General features: G+C 42.0%; 1 protein-coding gene across 5 annotated transcripts in view; it reads left to right on the forward strand.

The window, feature by feature from the left end:
* The window catches only part of dennd1a (DENN/MADD domain containing 1A), a 218,242-nt gene that overhangs the window by 70,370 nt on the left and 124,864 nt on the right, over nt 1–23,008 (forward strand). For all 5 annotated transcript variants that reach the window (XM_050052661.1, XM_050052664.1, XM_050052663.1 and 2 more), the window contains exons 3-5: nt 5,398–5,441; nt 5,815–5,864; nt 6,652–6,771. In XM_050052661.1, coding sequence (XP_049908618.1) covers nt 5,398–5,441; nt 5,815–5,864; nt 6,652–6,771 — 214 coding nt within the window. The remainder of the gene's footprint in view (nt 1–5,397; nt 5,442–5,814; nt 5,865–6,651; nt 6,772–23,008) is intronic.

Below are 23,008 nucleotides of genomic sequence, written 5' to 3' on the forward strand. Positions count from 1 at the left end.
GACCCAAAACCATTACAACCTCACGCTGTGTGCACACAAACTGCAAAACTATCCATTGAGACGAGCCTTAGCTTGTCACGTTGCACTGTAAGCCCAACTCGTATCATACCACTACGCCATTAATTGCAAATGACACGCTAACATATAATTTTTTAATTCAGTGTTACATTAGATAAATTGAGATTGACGTATATTAACCCAGTCATTGTGCATTTACCTTTACTTGTGCATGTAAAGCCGGGTGGTTGTCCCGCAGGTGTTGTATGATGTTGCTCTTGTTTGATCCTTTGGCCGCGACTTTTTTGCGGCATGTTTTACAAACTGGAAAGCCGTCGTCAACAATGACCCCTTGGTCATTTTGCGATAGCCAAAATGATCCCACACGGCTGACTTTATCCGTTTTTTGGGGGGGAATAAGTCTTCTTCATCCATACTTCATCACTCGGAGATGCCGCTTGTGTAACTTGACCTACTGTATATGGTTCCGTGTCACGGCATAATCTTTGGAGAGTGACGGTGTTGAGGAATCTTTACGAATAATTAACCGCGGCGTTTAAAATCGCGGTTAATAGTGAAATAAAGTAATCGTGACATCCCTAGTTGAGGGCGGAATCCGGATTGAAATGGTTCATATAGTTCATGAGAGCGGAGGTGGGTCTTGATTTGGGAGGCGACAACATGTTTCAGAATTTTTGACAGAAAGGGGAGGTTCGAGATGGGACGGAAATTTGAGATGACGTCAGGGTCCAGGCCGGGTTTTTTGAGGATGGGGGTGACATTGGCCAGTTTCAGGGATAGAGGGACAGAGCCAGAGGTGAGGGAGGAGTTAATAATGGTAGTGATGAGTGGGGAGATTGTTGGGAGGCAGACTTTGATGATGGAGGATGGTATGGGGTCCAGGACGGAGGTGGAGCTCTTCATCTTGGAGATGATGGGGAGGAGACAGGGGTGAAGTGTGACAGTGGTTGAGTGGTGGTGGAGGTGGTGAGCGGCGGAGAGACTGCTGGTTTCGATCTTTGATTGAAAAAATGCCAGAAAGGAGTTGCATTTGCCAGTTGTGATGGAGGAGAGGGTGTTGTTGCAGGGTTTGAGGAGTTTATTGACAGTGGAAAAGAGAGTCTTGGGGTTATTGGAGCCAGAGTGAATGAGTTGTGAGCAGTAGTTGGACCGGGGAGCAGTGAGGGCGTCTTTGTAGTTTGAAAGGTGCTCTGTATAGGCGTGGAGATGGACTGTGAGACTGTTTTTTTTTGTAAAGTCTTTAAGCTTATGGGTTTTCATGTGATGGAGTTCAGAAGTGTACCAGGGAGATGAGTGAGTGAATGAGACAGTTTTGGTGTTTAAGGGAGCCAGTTTTTCGAGGCAGAGGGACAGTGTGTTGTTGTAGTGGGTGACCAGGTCAGAGGGGTTTGGGGTCAGCGGGGTGGTGGATGCGGACAGCGTGTTTGCCAGTGAGTCAGAGAAAGCTGAGGGGGAGATGGACTTGATATTTCTGAAGGATATGTTGCATGTGAGTTTTGGGGGAGGGAGTGGGGTCTTGAAGTCCGCAGTGATGGCCAGGTGATCCGAGATGTGGAGGTTGGTACTGGAGAGTTGGTGGAGGGTGAGACCGGCGGAGCAGACTAGGTCCAGGATGTGGCCACGACAGTGGGTGGGGAAATTGACATGCTGGGTGAAGTGAAGGCAGTGGAGCAGTTCCAGGAGGTCTATTGCACTTTTGCAGTTTGGATCATCAATGTGGATATTGAAGTCCCCAAGCAGGAGAATTTGCTCATTAAGACTCAGTTTGTTCTCAGTCTCCAGTTGTTTTAATTATGATAGATTAATTTATTAAAATGCTTTGCAGGTGATCTGTAGTTCATGTTCATGGTTTATCCTCTATTTGACATGAATTCTCCTGTAAATCAGCATCATATCAGTTTGACCTGTCCCCTCAACTACACAGGCTGAATAAACTGTGTTTGACTATAAGATTCATATTTTATACAAGACAACAGCTTTCATTAAGGCTCAGTCAGATACAGTCAGGGCTTCACATCTGATGTTATTTTAAGAATCCTCACATCCCACTGACCACAAGTCTCTGTGTTGCTAAATACTTCAATAATTAAACCGTCCAATATTAATATAGTACAGTAGACTCTGTATAGTTTATGATGAATGTATTTAGTCTCTGACAACTAAACTTCACCATCGGTCACACAACATGTTTTCTGTTCACAGAATAAACCTTCAGATCAGACAAATACAATCCTAATCTCTAAAATTAAAAAAAAATGAAAAGTTTATCTAAAACGTCATCTTGTTTAGTTGACATCTGAACCAATCAGCTGTTAGATCAGGTGAGAGCCAGGCGGTGCAGTCGGTGGAGAGCAACTGCAGCGCCTGGCTCTAAAAAATGTGGCCGTCTCGCTCTTGCGGTTTTATCGCCGTCCACTTTTGTAATACGTCAGAGCAAGTCAGGATGAAGTTGGACACAAAACTAACCGGCATGCATTGTGTGCCGATCGCCGGTGATCAAATCTGTGCAGGCCTGGCTCATCTCGAACGAACCTACTGTCAAAGGCCTCTGGTGAATCATCATCATCATCATCATCAATAAAGGACTCCCTACGCTGGCTCAAATCTCTGTCAAATCAATCTGAAGGGACTCGGTGTTCCTTCTTGTTTCCAAATCAGTGCATTTTCTGTGACAAAATAAAAACCAAGGTTAAGGGCAAAACTGAAAAGCTTACAAAGTTTCAGAGTTAGAAACACAAGGAACCGACCTGGAAAGTCATTGAACGTAGTCAATGGTATCTGGTCACAAATATCCTTCATACAGTATGGTGAAGTGGCTGGTTCACAGAGTCTCATATCACGAATACTGTGGTAGATATGATAGCCTCTCGCTGTGCCCTCCCTTGCATGCGCTAAGTGTGGTTAAATGACCATACTCAGAAAGAGTTGGGACATGTAAAATACATGATATGGATCAAATCTTCTTTTGAGGCACTTTGGCTGTGTTACAGTTTGTCCTTTTTCCCATGGTTAGTAAGTATAGGCCTATTCAATCAGCCTGAAAAAGAGAAAACGTTAGCATTAGCCAGCTAACTGTGTACCATCACTAGCTAGTCAAGAAAATCCATGCAGACTCCATTTCTGTATGATAAAACTGTATAGGAAAATTACATGTAGGCTCGTCCATGACTAAATATCTTAATAAAAGGGTCAAATGCTTACTTTTTATCTTCTTATTCTTGAAATTGTTCCAAAAGAGAGAGCAGTGGGAGACAACCATCTTACAGTTGCAAGGTGCAGGCCCTCTGCTCCAACCGACGCCAAAGTTGGCAGCTGATGTTGAGTCACCCACAGAATTTGGCCCTTTTCTGTATTTTTGATTGTCCCCCTCCCTCCCAGAAATAGTCAGTATGGTTTGAAATGTTATTAGTAGGCTAGGCCTACCCATTTTATTGAATTCCTTGAGTCTGAATTGAATNTTCCTTGAGGTATAATTCTAAATAAACATGTTTACTTCAAAAGCAAAGCTATTTTCAATTTCTTCAGGTTCAGGATAGTGTAAACTGTTTAAAATATAGGCTAATGTCCCCTGGGGGTTATTTTTGTCTGCTATGTATAATTTTAAAATAGCCACTTAAATAGTTAAGGAAAAACAGGTAGTGAAAAACAATCACTCTATGCGCATGAAAATAGGAAAATATAGTTGTCAAATGTACATTTTTTGCTGTTTTTGTCCAGAAATAAAGTTGTCAAATGTCAAAATAACCATTCCATTGAAGTCCTTGTGTCAGAATTGTATGGAAAAATGTGTTCATTTGTCTCTAGCTATTTTCAATTTCTTTGGATTTGGTATAGGTGTAATAAACTGTTAAAAATAAACCCCATGGGACATTATTTCAGTCAGCTAGCTAGTATAATCTTAAAATAGACACTTAAATGATTAAAAAAAGAACAGGTGGTGAATTTTTTTCACCCTAGGTGCATGAAAAAAAGGAAAATATAGTTGTGAAATGAACTTTTTTTTTTTTTTTTGGCCATTTTCATTGTTTTTGTCCAGAAATAGAGTCAAGATGTCGTCAAATGTCAAAAATAATCATTCCATTGAATTCCTTGCGTCAGAGTTGTATGGAAGTGTGTTNTTTTTTTTTTTTTTTGGCCATTTTCATTGTTTTTGTCCAGAAATAGAGTCAAGATGTCGTCAAATGTCAAAAATAATCATTCCATTGAATTCCTTGCGTCAGAGTTGTATGGAAGTGTGTTTATTTGTCTCTGTATGTTGTTTACTTCAAAAGTTACACCACTTTCTGTATCTTGTTTTTCTTATTCCGGTTGGGGATAGGTAGAATAAAGGGTTAAAAATGAAGCCTTTGGGACATTATTTCAGCTTGGTACCTGGCAAAATCTGAAAATAGACACTTAAAGGATTAAGAAAAATCAGGTGCCACAAAAAAATCCGGGGGGTGCGCGTGGACCCCTATTTCCATCTAGACTATAAAGAGTAGGTCAATTTTTCCATTTTAAAAATTTGCAGAATTATTCCGTACCAATCTTCTAATGTTGGTGGTGTTGGATTCAACCATTTTCTAGTAATAGATTTTTTACTAGCAGCCAAAAGAGCCTGCAGCAGTTTTGTATCCCTCCTTTGTTTCAAGCACTGAACATGACTCAAATAAAGGACTTCAAAATTGAAGGGCAATTGAATATCAAACACTGTACTTAGTACATTATTAACGTCCCTCCAATAGCAGTCTAGTTTTGGCCATCCCCAGAAAATATGAAAATGGTGTGCTTCTGCTGAGCCACACTGCCGCCAACAATTTGAATCTGTATCTCTATACTTTCCGTGCTGTGGAGTTTTAAAATACCTTATCATATTCTTCCAGCAATATTCTCTCCAGTCTGCAGTTAGTGGAAGATGATTGAAACCTGCAAATCTTGCCCCACACCTCCTCAGTGAGCCTCACTGCTGCCTCTTTCTCCCACTTATTTTTAGTGTATAAAGTATTCTCATTTTTTGCATATAGTATCAAGTTGTATAGTTTAGAGATGGCTTTGCTTAGGGTGCCATCTGAGGCCATTTTAAGGATTTTGAGGAGCTCCAATTCTGCTGCTGACAGGTCTTTAGATTTGCATTCTCGATTGAAGTAATCACGCAGCTGGAGGTACCTGAAAAAGTCACTTTGTTCTAGGCCATGTGTGGTCTGCAGGTTCTGAAAGCTCTGCAGCTCCCCCTTGTGCATAAATGATAAATAATTTGTGAGTCCTTTTTTTTTCCAAATCTCAAATCTTTTGTCTCCTCTGTTTAAAATGTGTATCATATGAGCACCACCTAAAAAGTCTTAGCATAGTGATTTTTCATGATTTAATCACCTTCTGCCCATGTCCATCCATTTCTAACAGGGCCGGAGGTGCGAAGGCAGTTCCCTGAAGACTACACAGACCAGGTTTGAAAGACTATATATATATATATACTGTGTTTCTTTTGCTTTTCTCTGTGTCTCACCCTTCTCAGTTATTCACTGGTTTCTTTTCCACCCGTAGTTCTGTCTTTGTCCTTGTTCTCATATGTTGTATGCAGGTTGAACTCTAACAAATGCACATACCTCTGTTGTGTACTGTGTGTATTGATGTGGACAACCTGCGATGCCATTTTTTTTTTTTGGTTATGTCCTTGTGTGCTTTGCTGTTTCTCTCCCTCATTCATAGATCAATTCCTCCACATTATACCCCCAAGAGTTTTCTACTTTTCTACTTTTATACATTACCAGTACATATTGATAATACTGCACTCTTTTACTTGTCATCTGGGTCCCACAGGAAACTCTTCAGACTGTGCCCAAGTTCTGCTTTCCCTTCAGCATGGACAGGTACACTCACACGCTTTATAAAAACTTATCATCATACAGTCCCCACAGTCAGGTGATTATATTGAAGTAGCCTGTATCTATAATCATTTTACTATTTTCAGCAATTGATTAAAAAAAATTATTAAGTAAATTACACATTTTTTAACCAGACTTTGAGTTGGTTGAGTCCAACCCGTCGCTAATTACACAGCTGATCGATGAGCAGAATGACAGTACAGCGTAGTGAGAGAGGCAGGCAGGAGTTTTTCCTCACAGCGCTAAACTGTCTGAATTAACAAACAATCAAATGTTCAGCAGTGAAAAGTGACCAAAAAGACTTATCCCCGTTGACTTACGTTGGGAAAGAGACGTCTGTAAATCCGTGGATACATTTTTTTGAGCTTCACAACCTCTACGAAATGACGCGCTCCACTATCACGATTTAATTCTGTCTGTCTGATAACATTTGGGAAGTCTAAAAGAGCTGCAAGTTTAAATTATTTTATTCCCAATCAAGTTAGTGGAGCGCTAAACTGGAAGTCAGCCACTCGGCCTTGTTCAGCCGTGCTCAGCAGCTGAAAGTCTCTACTGCACTTGTTCTATGGGTCCAATGATGCAGACGCGGCGCTGAGCATTTAGGTAATTTCATATTGTGGAAATAGAGCTATTTTGGCTTTATGTGCCACTGAGCAACTTTCACAGGAATGACCAGGGGGCCCCACCTCCAGTGCTGTATCCCAGTCTCTCTCTCTCTCTGTCACTCTGTCTGTCTGTCTAACACGTGAACCTCTCTTCTCTCACCCTGCAGTCTGACAGCAAATCAAGTCGGCCAGAACTTCACATTTGTGTTGACTGATATCGAGAGCAAACAGAGATTTGGCTTCTGTCGCCTCTCCTCAGGAGCCCATACCTGCTATTGTTTTCTCAGGTGGGTGTGTGTATGTCTGTGGGTCTTTACAGAAGTGACAGTGCACAGTGGAAATGCTGGCAAAAAGCTACTAAACTCCTATGTTTTAGTGTAGAATGGAGGAGGAGCTTCAGAATTAGAGTTATTCTAGTAGAATAAGAGTTTTTTTTAAAATTTATGTAAACAAAACCAATACAAATTACACAACCTATGACACATCATAAACCTATGACATAGACATACCATAGTAAAAGGAATGAAAAAAAATTCACACACACAAAAAACAAATCAACAAAAACAAATAACTAAAAAAAACCCAACTAATTAATGATGTCATAATCATCATCTTCTAAACTTGGCCTTAATGTATTCCATATTTTTTCATAGTCTCTTAATTGCCCCTGCCTTGTAGCAATAATGCTGGAAAGGAGAGAACACAGGGGGCTGTCAATCGCTCTTTTCCTTTTCATTCAAAAATAAATCTTTTTCCTAATAATATAATAGTATTTAAAGACAACCATTTCTTAATTCACCGAGCATTATTGTTTGAGGGTACATGGTTAAAAAGTCTAACTTCATGCAAGCCATCTTTTGATAGTCGTCTGAAAAGTTGCCACATGAGGACAGAACCACAATAAATGCAACATTTCTTCAATTTCAGATTTACAGAAATGACAGTTTCCATCCTCTTCCATACCCCAAGCAAAAGCATTTTTTTCAGCAGAATTTTATATAGAATTTTTAATTTAAAATATTGTGACTTGGAATCTATGACAGCTTTATAAATTAGATCATATACCTGTCTTCATGGCAATGAGATATTGATTATTCCCTCCCAGTACAACTGAAACTTTTTGGCTTGTCGTTTAATTCAGTGATTCTCAACTGGTGGGTCGCGGACCCGTTTTTAGTGGGTCGCGAGCCTTTGCCTGGGCAAAAAAAAAAGAAAGAAGACAAAAAAGAAAAAAATCAAGGGAATGTCGTCTATTCACACTCCTTAACAGTAGGTGGCGATAATGCCCTGTAATGCGAGTCGACACCCGCCATTTTACACCACAGAAGAAGACCTGCAAAGTTTGTTTACATATGCTAATTCAGCATGGCGAAACCCAGGTACGACGCAGACTATATGAGATATGGATTTTCTTATATTGAGCACAAAGTTGGACCAAAACTTCAGTGTGCTTTGTGCAGGGCGGTGTTGGCATGTGAAAACATGAAGCCATCGAAACTGAAGCAAACAAAACACCCTTCTCTCAAAGATAAACCTGTTGAGTACTTTAGAAGAAGACTTCAAGACCTGAGGACATCACAAAAGTGTCTCACTTCTTCGTGCTCGAAGCAAGGACAGGCACTCCATGCATCTTACCTGGTGGCACATCGTATTGCGAAGTTAAAGAAGCCCCACGCCATTGCAGAGGATCTCATCTTACCTGCAGCCATGGACCCATACCTCTGTCAAATGACACTGTAAGTAGGCGAATTGAAGACATGTCGGATGACAACAAACAACAGACCACAGCTCGCATTAAAGCAAGTGGTTATTTTGCTTTACAAATGGACGAATCTACAGACATAACAAACAAAGCAGTTTTACTCATTTACATGAGACGTGTGGGACGGGGACTTACAGGAACAATTTGTCTGCACAAGACACTGTCACTGTCTACTACTACGACTGCAGAGGTCATTTTCAGCTCCGTGGACTTGTATTTGAGTTCCGTGGGCCTAAGCTGGGACATGTGTGTCGGTATCACAACTGATGGCGCTGCCTCCATGACGGGAAAAAACTTGGGGGTTATGAGGAGAATACTTGAGAAAGCTCAGGGTGCAACTTGGAACCATTGTTTTTTGCATCGGGAGGCCCTGGCAGCAAAGGATATGGTACCAGTGCTTCATGCAACATTAAACACTTACCTTTCTGGAAATTTTACACCTTTCTTTGTTTAGGTTAAAATGCTATTAATACGCTGATGGCACACTAAAATGTAAGTGAATTCCACCAGAGATGAAAACTCATAATTATACCATTCTCATATGGTTCTAAGAAAACTCCGACCAATAAGATAAGATAAGATAAGATAAGATACACCTTTACTGATCCCACAATTGAGAAATTCCAGTGTTACAGCAGTCAAGGGTAAAGAGTCAAATTAAAGATTTCAATATTTAAAAAACTTTAAAAAACTAGGCATGCAGGAAAAAAAGTACAAAAAATACAAGAAACAGCAATAAATAATAATAATAATAACGAGCAGTGGATAAAAAGTGAGCAATGGATTAAAGTGAACATATTTAGTGCAAGTGAATATTGAATGTGCAAATAAACAACAACATGGGGGACAGCAATGCTTATTGTGGTGTTTATAAAGTGTCCATAGTGTCCCTAAAGTGTCCATGGTGCAGTTTACTGTGAGCAGTGCTGGTTATGTAGCCTGACAGCAGCAGGCAGGAAGGACCTGCGATAGCGTTCCTTCACACACTTTGGGTGAATCAGTCTATCACTGAAGGAGCTCTCCAGAGCTTTTATCTCCTCCTGAAGAGGATGGGAGTCATTAGTCCTCAGATGACAGCTTGGCTGTCATCCTCCTTTCTCCCACCACCTGCACAGAGTCCAGAGAGCATCCTAGGACAGAGCTGGCCTTCTTGATCAGGTTGTTCAGACCGAATGCAATGATTGGTCGGAGTTTTCTCCTGTCCTGTCTGTCTTCCCCTCGTAGAGGCCTCCGACTGACGTAACCGCTCGCGTAACCACCCTCCCACACCCTCCACCCCTGACTCTGAGACAACAAACAGGTTAGTAACAGGGACCCTTGTGGATATAAACTTTTCTCCGTAACAAAAGCAAACAAATGCGGACCACCGCTTCCACCTCCAGCCTCTCCAACAGGGAAATCAGTTGGCAAAAGAAAGAAACGATGCAACAAGAAGTAAATTCATCAGTGCAATACAGTCGCAAGTTTCTAACAGACATGAGAAACTGCTGCAGAGATCTAACTCTGCAACCAAGAGAGCTCAGGATGTGTAGCAAGCTTGGCCTGCTACGTTGAGCTAGCCCTGAGATGACCGTGGTTTCGCCTGGAGCTGTCCCGATGGGAAGACGCCGGCAGCGCTGTGACAGGACGCGGGAGCGGGGGAAGCGCGGAGGGGTTAGCTAGGCTAAGAGCTAACCCCATCAAACCAGCTGTTCCCAGTGTCCTTCTGGCGAATGTCCGCTCACTGGACATGAACATGGAATACATCCGACTATGGAGATCCACTCACCAAGGAGTGAAGGACTGCTGCGTTCTTGTGTTCACATGGATGAATGGTAACATATCAGACTCCGGTGTTGAGCTAACGGGGCTAACACTACACAGAGCAGACAGGACGGCAGCATCATCTGGTAAGCTCCGTGGTGAATACACAAACAATTCATGGTGTTGTGATGTGAAGAGGATCTCCCAGTTCTGCTCTCAGGATGTGGAGTTTTTGACTGTGAAATGTCGACCCTTTTCATCTTACTATTGCACTATATGTTCTTTCTTATATGTTGCACAAATTGTTTTTATATGTTTTGTTTCTGTTTGCTTGGGGTATGCAAAATGTCATTTCGTTTTTGTGCTGGTTCAGTTCAGTTCATAACATTATGACAACACAGCATCCAGTTGCTAATGGCTAACGTTAGCCTACTGTAGCGTAGCCTCTGAAACATTAACGTTATCTTCCTTGTGCGTTTCCACTTACTAGTAACGTTAACGCAACTATCTAACGTTAGCACTGTAACCATATTCTAAAACTCACTGACTCCGGTTGAGTTTTAAAACTCCGGGGTTGCGTTTGACTGTCTTTGTTGTAACATTACACTCGCTTTCCTCTTCCGTGTATCTAACGTTACCTTGGCAACGGCTACGTCTATAATGAGGACGTAATGGAGGAGGGGGGAGTAGGCCTTCGAAGGGAGGTGGAGTTGCAGGAGGAGGAGGATGGGACTTTGGAGGGAGGCGGGAATTGTGGATGTTCAAATTTTTTCTAAGTGCTGTGTGAAATGCAAGAAAGGTAAGAGTTGCTTTAAAAGATGTCATCCAAGTGGTAACCTACATTAAACGGAGTGCAAAGAACACCTGATGTTTTCAAAAACTGTGCCAAGATCTTGGTAGTGAGCATGTACAGGTGTTGTATCATGTGGAGGTACGCTGGCTTTTGAGGGGAAAGGTACTGTCCTTTTTTATGAATTATGAGCTGAAATCGCAGCCTTTCTTGCCCAGAACAATTCGTCTCTTGCAGACCTGTTTAGCAACAGTGTGTGGCTTGCACACGTTGCTTACCTCACTGATGTGTTTGAACAATTAAACACATTAAATGTGTCTATGCAGGGGGGGAGCACAACATTTTTGAACAATATGACAAAATCGATGCTTCAAAAAAAAAAAAGATCTCCTTGTGGGCAAGTCATGTTTCTAAAAACCGACTCGACATGTTCCCAATGCCTGTCATGAGAGACAGCAACTGGACACGGCAGGAAAAAATGTACTGAAGAAAATGATCATGGCACATCTGAAAAACTATGAAGAGAGTCAGCTGGTGGAGCTATCATGTGACCGCACGCTGAAAAAGAGATTCACAGAGGTAAGCCTCTCCCAGTTCTGGTACAGCACTGTGATGAGCGAGTATCCTTCCCTTGCCACTTGAGCAGTAAAAATCCTCCTACCATTCAGCACTACCTATCTCTGTGAGCGTGGCTTCTCAGCTCTAGTTCAGCTGAAGACAAAACACAGAAACAGACTGGACTTTGAGCATGACCTCAGAGTTGCTTTGTCTACTATAACTCCACACTTTGAGACTCTTGTCAGGAGCAAAAAACATGACCAGTTCTCCCACTGATTCCTCCAAACTCAGGTATGTGATGTCAGTGTTACACCAAAGGTTGAAGTGAGTGCTGCTTAATTTTCTTAAAAGCACAATGTTTTTCAGTATTTACCTACTGATAAGGTAATCAGAGGGTGACACGGTGGTGTGGTGGTTAGCACTGTCACCTCACAGCAAGAGGGTTGCCGGTTCGATCCCGGGTGTGGGAGCCCTTCTGTGCAGAGTTTGCATGTTCTCCCCGTGTCAGCAGGAGTTCTCTCCGGGCACTCTGGCTTCCTCCCACAGTCCAAAGACATGCAAATTGGGGACTAGGTTAATTGATAACTCTAAATTGTCCGTAGGTGTGAATGTGAGTGTGAATGGTTGTCTCTATGTGTCAGCCCTGCGACAGTCTGGCGACCTGTCCAGGGTGTACCCTGCCTCTTGCCCGATGTCAGCTGGGATAGGCTCCAACCCCCCCGCGACCCTCAAGAGGATGAAGCGGTTAGAAGATGAATGAATGAATGAAGGTAATCAGAAGAAAAGTTAATGAAGTTTTGAAATGCACCTTTTGTTTAATTTATTTTGCGGATAAAAACTCCTGCTGAAGAAACTGATTTTTTTCCCCACAGTGCAGTTGATTGTCATAGATTCAGTGAGGATTCTCAGCTAAAGCTACATAAGTTGAGTTTTTTGGAAAATACTTCTCAGTAGTCGCACTTTTTTATTTCATGTATTTTGCATGAATACACCAACTGAGTCTGTTAAAAATGGCCGTTACTGAATTGTTCTGATTGGTATGTCAGCCTTATGATCAATGCTTGAATAAGTGACTAATAGTTTTAGTAGGACATTGTTTGTTATATATTCAATGAGTGGGTACTCAGCTAAAGCTACATATTTTGAGTCTTTTTGAAAAAACTTCTCAGTGGTTGGACTTTCTTATTTCATGTTTGTGCATGATAGCACTGTCAAGTCTGATAAAAAAGGCAGAAGTTAGTGAAGTGATGAGTTTTGGTTTTAATTCAAATGCAGCTAATTGAGCATAAAAGGAGCACTGCCACTTTCTGGTCGTTTTGGTTTATCATTGTACTTGTTTTTCTTGTGTTGGCATACTGTGGTAATCTATTCTACTATCTCAGGTTCAAACTGCACCATCTTTTCATTCAATAAATTTGAGAAGTTGAAAATTTTACTCAATTTGGGTCGTGGCTTGTCATTAAGGGGTGATGGTGGATCTCGAAGCCAGACCAGTTGAGAACCACTGGCTTAAATCATATGCCCTCAAAAAAAAAAGTACATAAAAGCAGTGATCTTTTTTCTTTAAAGCCAAAGACAATATGCCATGGCAGGTTTACACACCAGCAGTTTCCCTCCAGCATTTCTCCCTTTTTTTCACCAAGCCAAAGGCACTGCAGCTACTAATTGATAATATTTAAATTAAAAAAAAAAAAAAATTAAATCCAGATGTTTCACAAAATGATTCATACGAATAGATATTACCATTCGCATCTGTTATATCATTCATAAAAATAATGCCCTTTTGAACACATTTTTCCAAAGAAATATGTTATCTATTGAATAATTTACTGGAATTAAACCATAAAACTTGCTGCAAAATGGCATCAACACAGTCTGGTGGAAAATACTGGAAGTACTGGAAGTATTTTTTTATATATTGTAAGGGGTTTCTGAAATCTGAAGAAATGGAAAAAGTTTGTATTAAAGATTGGGTGAATCTCATAAAGTAGTCGTGAGGAGCTCCACTCAGGATTCCAATATATTTTCTGTGACCATAATGCTTTTACACCAGGTGTAATGCTTTAAGATTAATTAACTTAACACCTCCTTCATCCAAATCATTGTACAAATATTTACGCTTAATTTTTTCTGGTTTAGTATTATTACTATTTATATTATTCCATATAAAATCAAATACAACTTGATTATACCTTTTATAAAAAAAACTGGTGAGTACAATGAGAAGTACACAGTGAATTGACAAGGGTAATGTTGAACTCCACGGACATAAGATCTCGATTTTTGGAAGCTTGCCTTCAAAATTAGCTGTAACAAGTTTATCCATCTGATTTGGAATATGAATACCAAGTCCATCTATTGGTCCATCTGACCATATCAGTGTTGAGTCGCAAGATAGTGTGAATGTAGAACAATGTAAAGAACCTAATCGTAAAATAATATATTCATCATAATTTGGGTTCAAAACAGACAGAGTTGCAAAACCATCCAGATCCTAAGAAGGGCATTCAAGTAGTTGTCTTTCCAGTGTCTCCCTACCATTATATTAGGGGGGCGCCCGCCCCCCATCGGCACCCCTCGCCCCCCTTGAAGGTCAAGTTAATTTTATTTAATGTTATTTTCTGTATAGCGCCAGATCACAACAGAAGTCATTTAAGGTTACCTTTTCCATAGAACAGGTTGTCCTAAACAAACTAAATAGCCTTATGTTATTTATCTTATTTACATGACGGCATGTCATTTCTGTCTCTACACGGTGGCGCGTTTACATTTCTTCTCTGCTCTCTGTATCGTGCATGGCAGAGTTCCGCCCTGATGCGCACGCACGCACACACACGCACACAGACACGTGCGCCACACACACACAGACAGGTGAGCACACTTCCACCAGCGGATGGAGAGACGGAGAACGTGCATCGGAAAATATGTCTTGTCAACCACCTGAAAAGCAGACAAAAACTATGTTCTGTGTTTTAAAATGCCCTCAGGATGGTGAAGATGGTGAAGAAGAAATGTTCCGATGTTTATTTCAATGTAAAGTTCAAATAATTGTTCAGTTGTTATATTGACTGCTGCCATTAAAAGAAACACATGGACACCATGATTCTTTCAAGTGTTTAAAGCTGTAAACTTAGGGGAAACACTGTTATGTAACTATGAAAACCTGTGTGTGTGTGCGTGTGTGCGTGCGTGCGTGCGTGCGTGCGTGCGTGCGTGCGTGTAGTTGAAAATGCAATTTGATATAAGGCACAAAGTACAACAAGGCTGGCCAATCAACACGTAAACAGATAGACACAAAAGCACTAATAGCAAAATACACAGAACAATATAACAAATTTAGACGTATTATTATTTTTGTAATATGGAGGGGGACTCCAGTACATAAAAAAGAAAAGGAAAAAAGAAATAATGATGAAAATAATAACAAATAAGTCTGGAAGGGAGAAGGAAGCACGTTAATAAACAGTATCCTGTCATACATACAGTATGTCCTCATACATCTCTCTGCAGGGTCACAAAATCACAAAGTAATTTCATAATTGTGTAGGCATATATTCTGTTTTGATATGAGTCCAAAACCGGTTCCACAGGGGTACTCCTTTCTCTCTCTCTCTGAACGCCATTCATTCTACTGAGCATACATTAACGGTATGAAAATTTCATATCACGGTTATTGTGACCAAAATTATCACGGTTATCATTATTATTGTGGTATTGTTGAAATGTGCTCCAAATGTTCAAAAAGTACTTATACACACACTGAAATCATTTAACCAAGTTTTATTTTCGAAAAACAAATAAAATAAAGAGCACAATGCAGTTTCTGTCTAACAGAAAGTCTAGCATGTTTGATTTTCTTTTTGTCATTCATGATTACTCCCATCACAGCCGTCACTTTGACCAATAGAAACACAGAGTTAGCTGCTACCATAGACAACTGTACGGCAACAACACCCCAGCGTTTTTAATATTTCCTCTAGGGACGTTACAACACAGAGTTGTGTAGCTAACAAACAGTGTTATTTCCTCATAATGGAGACAGACATAAAGTAAGAAAATTAAAAAATAGTGGCAGGGCTTTTACTCACCACAACTGCAGAGGTTACCATTTGAAACTGACTATATTATAGAGGGTCCGTTATTTATCATTCCCTCTGTGTTTTTATATTTTTACTTTTTATCCGCTCCCGTTGGCTTCATAAAATGAATGCATTGCGCAGTCATTTCAAACTCAACACTTCCTGAATTTGTTTCAAATTAAAAGCCCCTTATAATTTCGGCTGAGAGAATCCCTCCATTTTCTAAATAGGCTTTTATTGTGAAACATTTGTAGGAACTTTGTTGTGGAGGATTCAGTGACTTGTATGATTGCGTACGGTACTTCAAATGTAGCTCCTGCCATCTGCTGGTGCTTTTAGGTGACTACAACAACATTTCAGCTGGCACATGAACAGACACAGTGACTGAAATGATAGTAAAAGTAACAAAAATAGGACAAGAATAACCCGATAACATCACACACGTCGTGAAAGACGACCAGGGATAATTGGTGTGTACCATCGTGTAGTGTGTCATGTCTGTCGGCCAGGTCACGGCACGATTTTAGACTCCACAATTGTGTAATGTGACATAGTGACTTTCAGAATGGGCAGAAAAGTTGTGTAGTGTGTACCAGGCACAGGTACACTCGCTGTATAGTTAGTTGTGGGTGGTGACACAGAGATGGCTCATCAAATTTGAAGTGTTACCCCCCTTCGTGGAGACTTTTTTTCTGCATTTTCTGCAGACAGGGTCACTATCTTCAATTAGTTTCCCCTCAGCATCCTTATAACACCCAAAATACGTCCAGACTTCAGACTTTGTCCTTAAGGTGCGGACACACCAAACTGACATCAAAGAACTAGCGGCGACGAAAGCCAACTGTTGCGTCGTCTACGTCACCTCACGTCGCCCTGTGTCAGTTGCATTTGAACACACTACACGGAGTACATCCGACGGCCAAGTGGCACGTACGTTCTGCGCCTGCGTGAGAGAGAGCGGAGTGACAGAGTGGTACATCCTGACAGCCGAGGTGTTACCCATCTGTGTAGCCGAACACCGCAGCACCTCCATTGGCTATTACATTCAGACGGTCCCGGTGTTTCCTCCGCAGGCTCCACTTCGCTCAGCTTCACTCAGCTGCCCAATAAACCCGCTGCTTCTTCCCACTTTAACCTGAATAACAAACCAGGGCTTGGTTCTCCGGTTGGATCCAAATGGAGAGCCGGGGCTAGCTGGGAAGCTAGAGGAGGCTAACTGGCTGTGCTTCCCTCTGTCATGCTGCGCTAGCCGCTCCCAGCTAGCCCCGGCTAACTGGCTGTGCTTCCCTCTGTCATGCTGCGCTAGCCGCTCCCAGCGAGCCCCGGCTCTCCATTTAAACGGAGAAATTGATTAAATTGATTATTTTCCTAAATAAACTCCGGTGCCTAAAGGGTTAAATTGACAAGAACGATCAAAGGTTCATTGATTCACGTGATGAGCGACTGGAGTGACCAAAGCTGCCACAAATATTTTTGACAGTCGTGCTTCTTGGGCATCCGCGAGAGACGTTGCGTCTTTGGAAGCTTCTAGTTTGAACAAGAAACGTGGGCAACTATTTTATCAAGGTCGCAAGATCTATCTTTTTCCGGACATGAGCCGCTACCTGGCTAAGAATGGCCTTCAATGAGGTGAAATCCAAGCTTTACAAAGATGGCGTCAAGTTCACACTACGCTTTCCGGCCGTGTTGGCAGTTACAGTGAAAGACGCAGAACATAAAGTCAACACTCCAGAAGAAGCCAAGAAGTTCATCAACAGTAATCTGGCGAAATAATTATTCTGCAACAGATACGGCTCACGTGAGGTCCATAGACTATTTCCTTTTTCTCTTTCAACTCTTTTTCTCTTTTCCCTCTTCTCTGACCACGGACAAATGCTGAAACACCCGTAATTTATTGGGTTTTTTTCTTTGCATATCCACTCTACTTTTTTTTCCTTTATATATAGGCTATATATTTTTTATTTCTATTTATTTATTGATTGATTTATTTTTGATTAACTTGGACATATCATATTGGGACACATATTTGTTGTCAGGATGTCTCTTTCCTGTTAAGGACTTTTATATTTTGTGTTATTGATTTTTATTTATACGGACTTCAAGCTCTGGGAAGAGATGAACTGAGACCTTACGTTACAGACTGAGGGACTCATGAACTGCGTACTGATCAGACCTATTAAAAAAAAAACTATTTTAACAATTATCACTAACATCTTTACAATCTGATGGTCTGAACGAAGCAGCACGGTGGAACGGACTAGATATGTATTTCCACATCAGACATTAATTTTGTTGACTCTGAATCATCATGGAAATACAGTAATGGCTGGGTCTTGCCGTTAGGCCCTCAAGCTCACTCCCCTCAGCGAGGTAACTGTATGTGTCTGTGTGCGTATGTGTGTGTGTGTGCAGGTTCTGAAAGCTCGTCTTTGGTGGCCATTTATAAAGCACATAAGAACGTGGGGTTTGAACCTTTGTTATTATTAATGTGATAATGAAGTGGTGCATCACTCAACGTCGCAATATAATATAGACCGACAGGGTATCTTTAGGTTACGCTATTTACTTTATATTATATTACCTTTGATTTAATTTGATGTGTTATTTATTTGAATTCTATTCTATATGAAATTAACTGTCCTTAGCACTTAAATATCACTTCTAATTTGCCTTAATTTAAAGGAGGTTCTGTTCCAGTTCTTGCTTAAAAAAATAAATATATACAGCTATTAAATCATTGAAATTATGTTTTTTCTCATTTGAATCACTTAAAACAGATATTTCATTTTTACAAGAGACACATATGCGTACAGTGGACCAACCCTGGATAGGGCATATTTTTCACTCAAATTTTGTTGAGTAGTTAAAGACTTAAGAGCGTCATTCACGTAGAACTCTCTTTCGATGAACTGCCGCACATCACTACCATACTTGTTCTCTGCATCTCTTACTGCACTCCTCAAGCCAAAGATGGCCACATCTGGCGAGGAACTGTTGCCAAACACATGGACTCTCATACAGAAATCAACAACATCATTGTTGAGGTCGTTGTCACGAAGCGACAAGAACCATAGGACATCCCTGTCATTCTCTGGCACTTTGAAGCTGTAGAACATCTGCTGGATGTCTACAGTGAGAGCAACTGTTTCCTTGCGGAATCTGAGAAGGATTTCCATCAAGCTGTCATTCAGATCAGGTCCTGACAGAAGTGAATCATTGAGTGACATCCCTTCAACCTGTGCGCTGGAGTCGAAGACGACCTGAATTTTGTCAGGCTTCTGGGGGTGATACACACCAAACATTGGCAGATACCAGCATTCCTGGCCCTCTTGCAGTGGTGGTGCTGGCTCTGCAAGGTTGTTGTCGAACAGCTTCTTCATAAACTCCATGTACTGAGCTTTCATGTCTGGTTTCTTGTTGAGGGTGTGTCTGAGTGCCATCAATCGCTTGTAGGTGTAGTCCCAGTTATTTGGGAAGGAGACGTCTGGGGCTGCGAAATGGGAATGAAGCAACCCAGCTGTTGTTATAATCCTTAACGAATCCCTTCTCCAAGGCTCTCATCAGTTGTAGCTTTCAGTGGTGTGTTTTGCATCAGGTTCCATGGTATCATTCTCTGATTACTGCTTAGGCTGTAGTCATCCTTGACCCTGGAGAGACTCTCACAAGGGGTGAAACATGTTGGACGTCCATCTTCCAAAATGCACGTTTTCAGAGCATTTACTTCATTGGGTTTATGTGCATTACCCAGGCACACGTCACCCACAATCACCCATCCAAGGTCCAACTTTTGCGCGTAGGGTGCATTGTGGGGACCATTCAGCTGCCTGCGCACCTTGTGGACCCACATGATATCTCGTCCAAGCAGGAAAAGTATTTCAGCATTAGAATCCACAGGTGGTATTTCATCTGCAATTGACCTCAAGTGCTTCTGATGAAGTGCAACTTCAGGGGTGGGTATTTCTTCCCGGTTTTACATCGTTGCACTCAGTCAGCATAGGTAGTGGGATTTTAACTTTCCCATCAACTGATTCAACAGTATAGCCATACGCTCTCCTACCTACTGCTTCCTTTGTTCCTGCAAAGGTCTTCAAGGTGTAAGGGATTGTGGTTCCTTGAAGGCTGAACAGGTCAAAGAACTTCGCCTTGGCAAGGGACTGATTGCTCTGGTCGTCTCAGATGACGTACATTCTCTTGATCTCTTTCGGATGACCAGTAGGATAGACATCTACTAAGCATATCTTTGAACATGATTTGCCACTGAATACAGTTCCACAAACTTCAGTGCATGTGGTTGTTATGTCCTCACGTCTTGTGGCTTCTTCCTCCCCGTCATTCTCTTTCAATGAAGGGTAAAGCTTTGGCAACTGAGGTGCTGGGCCTGGATGAAGGGCAGTCACATGTCTCTCACTGTCACACTCTGTGCATTTGACAACCACGTCACAATTCTTAGCTTGATGGACAGTTGAAGCGCAGCAGCGGAAGCAGATGGCGTTGTCTTTAAGGACCCGCTTACGTTCATCAAGAAGCATTGCCCTGAAACCTCTGCACTTACGTAAGGGGTGAGGTCTGTGGTGGATAGGGCATTGCTTATCTGGGTTTTCCACAGCTTTGTCAGCTTTGCTAGTTTCTGTTGACACACTATTTTGTGCTCTGAGATGGGTGTTCTACTGCTGTTTCCTGTAAACCTGTCCTTCTTCTGTACAGGTGAGAAAAAAGCCATTGTGTTGAAACTTGGGTCGTTACGAGCTTTTACCTCTCTTTTCACAAAGTCCACAAAGAAGGAAAATGGTGGAAAGGCTACCCTGAAGTCTTCTTTATACTTTGATCTTATGGACATCCATTTTTCCTGGAGGTGGAAAGGCAGCTTGTCCACAATTGGTCCTACACCTCTTGCTGTGTCCAAGTAAAACAGACCAGGTAGGTAGCCATTACACTTGGCTGATTCCAACTCCAGAAGTAGGTCTCCAAGTTCATGTAGTTTTCCATGGTCTTTACCAGAAAGCTTGGGGAAGTTCTCAATTTTTGAGAGCAGGGCTCTCTCTATGCCTTCAGGGGTGCCATAACATTCCTCCATATCATGTTCAGGCCTACGGCAGGGTTGTGAACAATCACCGCTTTAATCTTATGGGCTTGCTCGCTGGACTCAGGACCCAACCATTTGATGAGAAAATTGACTTCTTCATTTGTGGTGAGGCCTAGCCCCTTAATAGTGCTCAAGAAGGTTGATCTCCAGCTAGGATAATTTTTAGGGCGGTCGTCAAACCATTTCAACCCTCTGGTCACAAGATGACTCCTGGCAAGGAACTTGGCTAGCTCTGTGGTTGTACTTTGCTCCTTACAGGGAGTAGAGCTGTATTGCTGTGCACTTACTCTCGCATTTTTGGTAGGGGAAGGAGTGAATACTTGTGTGCGCAGTGGTAGGTTCGAATTGCCCTGGATTGCCTCCTACTGGCTTGGGTTCAGGTTTGATGTGGAGTTCTGAGTTGAAATTACCAGTCTCCTTTTCAGTGAGGTTTGTGTTTTGATATCTGATCAAAACTGATATCCACCTGGAAAATCGGTATGATATTCTCAGTGTACACGAATTTCCTCCACTGCATAATACCACGGAGACCCGGTGGCCTCCTCCTCCACCGACGAGACTTGGATCTTTGTCACCACTGGACCCACCTGGGCGTCCTGCTCGCCCCACTCCTCATCGCTCACAGCCGAACTTCACTCCGGCTCTGCAGCGCTCTGCTGCTGCAGCTGCCGCCGCCTCTCTCTCTGGTCCCGAGCAGGTGGCTCATCACACTGGGAGACGCAGCACAGCCGCTCCTGCCTCCCGCTACTATCCAGGAAACGAGCACCGCTCCGGACCTCCACCTTTCTCCTCTGCACGCCCGGGGACATCCACCGACGCTGTTCCGGACAGTCCGGCCGTGTTTGTTGTCAGGTCATCTATGGTCCGACACGTGCACATCAAAGGGGGCCGCACCTCCTGTCACCTAGGTGCGCTCGTTAAGGACATAAACAGCTCCGACCTTCAACTTCTACATCATCACCAGTCTGTATCAACTACTGTCCTGCACGTCGGCACATATGACCTCAAGCTTCAGCAGTCTGAGAAACTCAAAGATGACTTTGTCCGCCTCACAGACAGTATTACACACACAAACAATCAGTGCATCATTTCTGGACCACTTCCCCCACCCTGTTTTGGGGACATTAAATTCAGCCGACTGAGGCAGCTGCACATCTGGGTGAAGGGTTACTGCTGCACCAGAAACATCCCCTACGTCGACAACTTCACCACCTTTCATAACAGAACAGATCTGTTTAAATACGATCGTCTCCACCCAAATCATGCAGGTTCACGTCTATTATCAATGAACATTGAACTGACACTTCGCTCCTGCAAGGCACTCGGTGCATGAAGGTATGGCAATCATAACACACCCTATCCTCCACTCTCAGTCTCTGCTCCCATCTAGAACATTCCTGTTCTCATTACAAATGGTCCTCATAGACACCGCCTGTCTACTTCCTGTGGGAACTACAGGTCAAAAAATTTAACAACTATCAAACCAAACCCCAAAATAAGTGTAAATCCAAAATCAACAACAAATGCCTCTGATGAGTCCAGTGAGCAGCTACTCAACCCCCATGTCTTCAAATCAAGACGTGGCTTAGGATTGATACACTTAAACATAAGAAGTCTGTGCAACCAGGTTAAATTAGACCAACTAAAAATTCTTATTTCACAGACTGACCCTGACATCCTGGTCATTACAGAAACCTGGCTTAAAGACAACATCCATGACACAGAGGTTTCCATACAGGACTATAATTTACACAGAACAGACAGAGTTTTTTTGAATTTATCGCTCTGAAAATCAACACACCCAGTAATAATTCCATTAATGTTGTGGGTGTATACAGACCACCTTCAGCTATCCCCAGTGCAATCAGTGAAATAACCGACCTACTCTCTCAGTTCAACAATTCAGAAACACTGGTTTTAGGTGACTTCAACTTAAACTGGCTATCACCCGACTCAGATGGCTTTAAAAGAGATGTGTGTCAATTTAAATCTGACGCAGCTTATTAATGAGCCAACCAGACCTAACCTGATTTGATTCTGTGTAACAGGAGGGATAAAATAACTGCATCTGGTGTTTTTAGCCTTGGTATTAGTGTCCACTGCCCTGTAGCCTGCGTCAGAAATACTAAAACACAAAAATCACACTCTAAAATCATCATCAAAAGAAACTTTAAGCACTTTAATGAAGAAGCTTTTCTCCACGACCTTGCCAGCAGTAATATACATCACACATCTGACTCATCAAATACTGATCTGGCTCTGGATTATTTCACAAACTGCTTTCTGTCAATCATCGATAATCATGCACCCTTCAAAAAACTCAGGGTTAAAAACAGATCAAGCCCCTTGTTCACTACTGAACTATAAAAAAGAAAAAAGAAAAGAAGCCAGCACTCACAAATGTCCTTTTGGTAAATTTAATAAATCGACTTGGGTGGCGTTACCAGAAACACAGACGTTTCGACAGAAAGTCTTCTTCAGTGTGTAACTCAGATTACGGAAGTGGCGT

This window comes from Epinephelus moara, chromosome 9 (assembly GCF_006386435.1).
Source record: "Epinephelus moara isolate mb chromosome 9, YSFRI_EMoa_1.0, whole genome shotgun sequence".
Taxonomy (NCBI): Eukaryota; Metazoa; Chordata; class Actinopteri; order Perciformes; family Serranidae; genus Epinephelus; species Epinephelus moara.